General features: G+C 44.3%; 1 protein-coding gene across 1 annotated transcript in view; it reads left to right on the top strand.

The window, feature by feature from the left end:
* The window catches only part of KCNJ6 (potassium inwardly rectifying channel subfamily J member 6), a 41,318-nt gene extending 36,784 nt beyond the window's left edge, over positions 1–4,534 (top strand). The window contains exon 2 of the mRNA XM_009640991.1: positions 4,209–4,534. Within this exon, the coding sequence (XP_009639286.1) occupies positions 4,209–4,534 (326 nt within the window). The remainder of the gene's footprint in view (positions 1–4,208) is intronic.
* The last annotated feature ends 3,751 nt before the right edge of the window (positions 4,535–8,285 follow it).

Below are 8,285 nucleotides of genomic sequence, written 5' to 3'. Positions count from 1 at the left end.
AGATAAAGTTTTGGTTGCACTGGTTGTATGGTAACGGGACTATCCAAAGTTGTATCTAATTGTTGATTTCAGATACGTGGAGCTAATCCCAGCACTGTCAGCAGGACCTTTTTTTGTTCCCACTTGAAAGCAAAACAATATAAAGGTTGCCATGTTAGGTCAACTGCCTCAAAAAAAAAAAAGTCTCCTTCATCTAATCCACATAATTTAGTTTGCCTCCTCCAATATTACAAGTACCAAAATTCAGCTTGCAACTCCACCTGCATGGCTCTGACCCAGGAACAGGGATGGGGAAGCGATAGGAACGGCGTCCACCATGGTGTGTCTTTCACCGAGAAGTGGCAACTCTTATGATGTTGGTTATAGCCCACAAAACTCTAACTGAACATTAAACATAATAAAAAAAAAACCCCACAATGAAGTAAGATGGCAACTAATTTTACTTCTTAAGTAACTTGCCCAGCAATCAAGTGTTTGCACAACACTGAGTGGTGATTCCCTAGCCTGTGCAAACATAAACCAAACAGACCGAAATGCTGTCATTAAGACCTAAGAAAAGCTGCAACATAGGCAAAGGCTCATAACCACTCATGAAAAGCCTCGAGTTTAAAAGGAGCGTGACAGCAGTCAAGGGCGGCCATCCACTCATGGCATATTTAAAATACAGTACACAGCCAGAGAGAAGCAGCCCACCTCAGGGCAACCGAACCCTGCCACTGCCGTCCCCCTGGGGCTCCCAGCGGGAACGCTCCTCCGTCCCCACCCGCTGCCCCGGCTTCACTCGATGCCCATCGCAGCAGGGCCTGAGAGGTTTTCGCTGGGCTGCAACGCTCCTTCTCAAATAGACCGTTCTCTTCCAGTCACAGTTTTAATTAATTTGGAGTGAATTATTTGGGTCTCTTAATTTCCTGGCTTATTTTGAAAAAGTCCAACTAATGCTCTGCTAAGTAGCTCCAAAGGCTCCCCAGCTCTCATCTATCCTGAAGGGATCCAATTAAAATGAGACACCAGTCAAAATGTCAAACAGCAATCATTTTTAAAGCCATTGTGCAACAGATCTATGGCTACATATAAACCACACAATTCCTGAATAAATCACACAATACTTGGAAACCTAAAGCTTAAAATGTCCTCACTCAAGATGCAGCCTCCCCTGTCAACCGAGAGCACATTCAGAACTTACGGCAAATAATAAAAGTCACATTTCCTTTTACAGGACAATTAAAACCATGAAGTATAATGAAATACATGTAAATTAGACCATAACATATGATAAGGGCTTAAATCCAGATAAGACCGTCCGGAAGCTCTGCTGACTGCGGAGCCGAAGGACCTGGCTCAGGCCAGCACGGGCAGGGGCTGGTAAAGCCGCCCCATGCGGAACTGCAGAAATCTCTCTGTTCTGCTTCCAGAGCCACGCAGGCGCGCTGGCAATCACTGCAAGGGTCTTGACAACCGTGGCACATTTTAATCTGCAATCCCTGTGAGCCACTTACCATTTTTTTTTCTGTATTAGCTTTCTCAAACCTTTAGAGAGCAAAATAAGGTCTCTCTCATACACGCATCCCTCACTAGATAAAGTCTTTTTCTTGATTTCAACTTGCTTGCTTGAAAAATCCTAACTCCTTCATTCCAGCTCGGAAAGTATTCAGTCCAACTGTGGGAAAGAAACAGGTATTAAATCATTGCCGAATGGGAGACTAAATTAAAAACTGAGACAGGGCAAAATTTCAGATGAGGCTTTGGTTTTAATGAGCTGTAACTCTAACGTAATTCAATTAATCTTCTTGACTTCTGCAGAAAATTGCCCCCCTCTTCCCCACCAGTCAAATGAATTTTTCCAACCAATGCAGCAGGATCACTGAGTGCTTGGCCTGAGCACAGGAAGGCAATACTCTTCCAAAGGGACTACGATTTTTATTTTTTTTTTAATCTCATTGCCTTTGTAATGAAAACTCCAAATTTCCCACTCACTTCCAAGGTAAATTTCAGCAGCAGAGAAAGGGTTTAGAAACACACAAGTCTTAGGAATGGCACACTCCTTTGGGGAAACCCATCCAGGGGTCACTGGTCTCGGGGTGCCACTGAGGAGCAGCAAAGGAGCTGGTAGGAGACCAGCCCCAGCCTGAGGCAGGAGGGAAGACCCCGCCACAGCACTGGTTGCTGCCGGCCCCCTCTGCCTCCAGCCTGATGATGCCTCCCCCCTGGGGCAGGGAGATCCTATCAAACACCGCACCCACACTTCTGGGTCTGCCCAGAAGAGCACTGCAAAAAAACCCCAAATGACCCTTTGGGGAAGCTGCCGCACGACTAGCGCGTTTCTCGCATGTGTAGTGCTCTGCGAGCCGCCGAGTTCCTCTCCCTCTGTCATTTTGTGGGAAAGAAGATCTCCTTTGGACTAAAAATCGCACGGGAAATCTCACCAGAGGTGATTTTGTCGTGTGGTTTTGTGTCCTTCAGCCCTTCCCACCTGTGAAATGAACAGGAAAATGGTAAGATCTCTGTATTTTCATTTGTGCGCTACTTGAGAACTGAAATGCAAACACGTCTTGTCCTGCAAAACCGAGAAAAACGAAGGCTGGAATGCTTCTGTCAGGCGAAAGGAAAGAGAAATTAAGAGCAGTAAGCACAGCAGAAGCGCGGTCCCGGTTCTGCCTGGCTGTAGCAGGTAGGTACAGTGCAGCAGTTTTCATGCTAAAGCTTTCCCTGACAGTCCCCCCCCCTCTGCAGGGTCTCAGGCACTGCAGTAAGATGGAGAAGCGCTGAAGTACCACGGTGCAGTAACAGCTGGTAAACGTCTTTCTAAACATAATGTTATCAGTGAAAAAGCGTACCAAGAAACAGTAACTTTCACTCATAGGAGGCATGGCATCCGAGCTCGGAGAGGAGGCTCGGGAAAATGAGGGCAGAATTATCTAGAGCACTTTGCACAGCCCTGAAAAAGATCGGAGACATTAAACTAACGATGTTTGCTCTTCCCGAGACGCTCCATGTGACTTTATATGATGCCGGCAGTGCAGAGAAATTATGTGCATTTCTCCAGACTGCCATTTGTGCCCCCCAAATTAAATGATTCTAATTGCTTACAATTATCTTCTAGATAACTGATGTATGGCAGGCTTGTCCAGGGTTTATTTATCATTATTTAATAAGTATTTGACATACACCATTTAGGTGATGTTTGCTTAGTAATACATGGTTGATAATGTGCAAATAATTAACGGAGACCATCACATTCTTTCCATATACTCCCATTTTGTTGATTGCATGGTTTTGCCTCTTAAATTCACTTCTCCTGACCCTTTTCCTGGTCAGCTGGGTTCCCCCTTCCACTACTGAGCATTAATATTTTACTGTAGTGTTTCCCTGAGCTGTCTGTCTGAGATTGGACAGGTTCTCCAAGTCACAGATCCCTGCCATGGCCAGGTGTTTCTTCACCCAGGGGACATTCTGGACTACCCTTTGAGCTTGGAACAGCCGCCTCTCTCCATGCCTCTTAACAAAATATAGTATCTCACAGGTTTTTTTGCCCTATAGCGGCTCCCCGGGGGAGGGTCAGCAGAGCTGTGAAGGGAAGGTAACAAAGTTAGTTAGGCCCAGTTATGTGGATCCAACACCACACACTACCACAATGTCCTTCAGGAGTTTTGCTGATGTTTGTGCACTGGCCACCAGCCCAAACCTCAACGCAGTATAACCAAAAGACAGCTCCAACCTTTAGGGGAACCAAGTCAACCCATGGATAACAGGCTCAGGGGTTAGCTCCAGCAGAGAAAAGGTTTTCCATAAGTTCCTCCATTAGTCTGGGCAACTGCTGGACATGGCAGCATGGGTTCCTTACACGCCAGGGAGCCAGAGGATGGCACGATGCAAGTCATGTATGCTCTCAATAAGCCATCTGAGACTCGTCAGTGGGTGAGTTACTCGTTGATGAAATACAGGAAAAAGAACTGCATTTAATAAAGAAATGTTAATCTTTGCTCACAGACTCGCCACTTGTTATTATATACATGCACAGAAGGAAAGGGCATCGGAAAGGTTACACATTGTAAAATTGCTTTCTAAGCTCAACCTCCTAAGATGTCAAACCTATTTTTTTTCTAGCATAGATCCTTTTACAAACCCTTCTCTGCTTATAAGAACAAATAATTAAGGATTTGGGAAAGCAGTGGGTCCTTATTACAGCATTTCCTCCTTCTCTGTTGCAGGAATGACCTGCCAAGCTCGAAGTTCATACATTACGAGTGAGATCCTGTGGGGTTACCGCTTCACCCCTGTCCTCACGCTGGAGGATGGATTTTATGAAGTTGACTACAACAGTTTTCATGAAACATATGAGACCAACACCCCAGTTTACAGTGCCAAAGAGCTGGCAGAGATGGCCAGCCGCGCAGAACTGCCCCTGACATGGTCTGTTTCCAGCAAGCTGGACCAGCACGCTGAGCTGGAAACTGAAGAGGAAGAAAAGAATCAAGAAGACCAAAATGAAAGAAACGGTGATGTGGCCAACTTGGAGAATGAGTCCAAAGTGTAGAACCCCTGGAGGCTTAAGGGCCAACACCACCTCCTTTATCTTCTCCCTCTTTGCTCCCCTTTTCTTTCTCTGACACGCCTTTTTTTTTTTTTTTCCTTGTTATTCTTAATTCCGGGAAAATAAATACTTAAGATGCGAAATATCTACCTGCCCAATTTAAACTCAAGAGATTCACAGACTAAGCAAAGGCGTGGGTTAAAGCTGCAATACCCATTACTGACGGTGGAATCTCGATCCCCACCCTGGTAACAACTGCGGGCTTCCTCGGCACCTGAGTTCAGACCTCCAGGTTTATTCACATCAGCAACAAAAAAAATAACCCAAAAGCAATGGGAATATACACAAGGGATTTAAAAGGAAAGACTAATTAATGCTCATCAAAGTAATGGGCCTTGGCGCCAGTTTTTATGCATTTCAGAAGAGTTTCACATACTGTGTGACAAGAAAAAGGGAGAAGGAAAGCATAGGGTTTCAATAGACTTAAAGATGTTTCGTTTCTCATGATAAAAGCACTCTATAAATATGGGATTTTCTTGACTCACTCAGACATCATCAATTAATACGTTTTATAACTGTATTGTTTCTCATTCAGACCAGATGCTGGCACAATACCATGCATTCAGAATCTAACAAACTAGTCATGGGAGCCATCGTTCAAATTCTTCAAACCTTCTCTTATTCTGGAATGAGCCTATAAACTTTCTCTTTCCTCAGTGTATTTATCTTGTATTTATTTTTTTCTCAAAACCATAATTGGCATAAAGACAGTTAAAGTGCGCTTTTTTTTTTTTTTTTCTTGGCAGTTCAACCTAAGATTTAGGCTGTGGCAAACTCATGGCAAAGCAGAATTTCCTGTATACTCCTAACATAGCAAGCATGTTTCATGTGGCGGTATTACCCTCTACGTGCAATATCGGGGGAAACTTCTCCCTTCGCCCCACCCGAACCATGGGATTTCAGCAGAGTAGTTTGCTACACAAACAGCACAAGCCATTGAAAATCAAATGTGGCACCTTAGTGAGTAGATTTTAGCTGAAGCTGTGATTAATGAAATTAATTTGTTGGCGGCGCCGGTGCTTGGCCGGTCCTGCAGAGTCGCGGATAGCGCGACACCCCTGAGTATGTGCTTCAGCAGGGTTTCTCAGCTGAACACACGGTTCCTGCTGCCCGTGCTCAGGAGAGTGGTTAGCTCTCCTTGGCTGGTGAAATCGGTGCAAACCCGGCACATTCTGACTTGCCAGCTTCGAAATTAGCAGCGCAGGTATAGTTTGCATAGCCGACACAGCAACACTCGCGCGAGCAGGGGAGCTGACGTTACAGCTTCAGTTTCGCGGACACCCTCCGTAAGGGGTTGCCCACACTGTGCGGCGTTGCCCAGTGCTAAGGACCGCCCGAGTCAGGCCCGGCATGCATAAAATATGACCTGTTGAAAAGAGATTGCGTTGCTTTTGGTGGGCTTTCCCTCAGGCCCGTCAAGAACATCATTTCTGTCAGTGAAAGAGAAGAAGCTGCAGCCTTAATTTTGTTTTTTATACCTGCCTACTCCGGAAAGGAAGAATACACTGAAGAGAATCCGAAGCATTTTTGTACAGAAACATTTATGTTCAAATAGAAGAGAAAAAAAAAAATAACCTCAGGAGAAACTTAGTGGGCAGGTGGAAATTTTGCACTGTGATATAGCTTTCACATTAATTTCACACCTATTTTCGATTTTTTTGCTGAAACAACTGCCCCTTGCTAATTTTCACAGTGTGTGGCTAATCAGTGGGGGGGTTGCAAGTCCTCTAGCTGTGCTGCATGCTGAGGTGGGCAGAGCAGGGTATGGGGAAAGGGTTGCACACCAGGGACTGGCAGATCAGGGTGGATGGAAAGAGCTTTTTGTTTCAGCTCTGAACATTTTCCCTAGTAGGCTTTCACAAAGCAGCACAATGTAAGGAATGGCGCAGAACATGGATTTTTCATTCCCTCCACCCGGGGTGGCTGATTCTGCCAACTCAGTAAAGGTTACTTGCACGTAACTTTTGTGAAATAGCACTCGTTTTGCTACAGACCTCTCGCAGGTCGCTCTTCTGCCCCAGCATCGGCAGCTGCTGGGTGCTCCAGTCCATCCATCACAACCCACCCATAAGGCTACGCGTGAGAGGTACAGGGCATTTTTAAGGAAGGGTGGCTCCACAGCTCCACTGGACGACAGAAGCCTTATAGCAGAGGAGCCAGGGGGAGAGCGGCGTTGGTAGCGAGGAGCTGCCCGCATGTGTCAGCCCTAGCGAAAGGTGCACGAGCTGAAAGCAAATCATACCTCTGAGGATAAACCTGCTTTTTGCTCTTGTAATTTACTGGGCCACTCTATAATTCATTGCTGCAGTTTAACGAAAGTTTGCGTTAACTAGAACAGCAGCTCAGGGCCCTAATCAAACCTTTTTTGTGTCCTTTAGCACAAAAAAATAGACTTTCCGCCACTGGGGCATGCGCATGTGTAAGCTATATTTTTGTGAATAGGGCACTTAAAGCTTAAGGTGTGTGTGTTCATCTCTTTCTCTCTCTCCCCTTGTATTTTATTGTCTTTGGTATTAATGTAGTATGGACTGTAAAGTTTATGAAATCTCATTTTTGTAACATAAGCTTAAAAAAAAAAAATAGAAGCCTCCAAAGCTTTCAACGGGGAAGCTTCACGTAAACTTTGTACTAGAATGTCCCTATCAAACACCTCTATTTTTCTACAATGATTGATTAAGCAGTTTAACAATGTATTTTGTGTCAATGATTTCAACTGAACTGGTAAAAAGACAATTAAGAATTGAATGCTGTTAATTAACAATGGATTTTCAAGCCGTACATACTGAGTGGTGTTTTCATTAACAGTAAATAACCTAACCTGGGAACTTCATCTCTTAATCCTAAACAGTGTACTATGAAATATCAGTGCCCTGTGGGAGTATTTTTGGCAAATCACATTTAAGGAACGTGAATAATGCAACATTTTAATATAATTGACCACATAATTAATCAAGACACATTACGTCTCTAAATACTTCCCTAATACACTTCGATGTCTTTTTCTCAGAGTATCTTGTGATTTCCAGGAGCAAAAGCATTTACAGAGGTAAATGTGAGCTCTCAGTAACCTACTGCAGCTCTCAATTCCTTCTTCCAATGAAGAGAAAAGCTGCAGAGCTGCTTTGTACAGACTTCATGCACAGTGTTGCACAGTTCTCTCTGGCTCCTCACTTTTTTTTTTCCTTTCTTTTTTTTTCTTTTTTTTTTTTTTAATAACACACTAATTGTCTCTCCCTCACTCAAGTTTCCAAATCAGATCTTTCAGGTATTGATAATAGACATAAACATTCTGCTTTTAATGGAGCAACACAAATTTATCCCAGGCGAGAATTGGACCTTCAGCAAATACTTGAAGCTCTACCTTATTATTTAGCAATAAATGCCATCTTACCAGCATTCAGAAATTTCAGAAATTATTTCAAAATAGGCATTGAGAAAAGCAAACATTCTCTTAGCAGTACATAGCTCTTACAATCTTTGACCGACAAAACCATAGTTATTGGCCTTAATGTGAGCTACCCCAACAAATTTAACTTAGGGGATTGAAGTTGAATGTCTGCTTCTACGACCTGTCGTGCTGCAAGCAAGTGGAGGGGATTGCACAGCCCCGAGTCAAAGCTCCGTGCATCCCTTGCGAGGAGGAGGAATGAGGAGGTGGCGTGCCAGAGGAGGGTCCCCAGCAGGCAGCTGCTGA

Source organism: Egretta garzetta, unplaced genomic scaffold (assembly GCF_000687185.1).
Source record: "Egretta garzetta isolate BGI_Z169 unplaced genomic scaffold, ASM68718v1 scaffold45, whole genome shotgun sequence".
NCBI classification, from domain to species: domain Eukaryota; kingdom Metazoa; phylum Chordata; class Aves; order Pelecaniformes; family Ardeidae; genus Egretta; species Egretta garzetta.
This window is presented reverse-complemented; position numbering and strand designations above follow the sequence as displayed.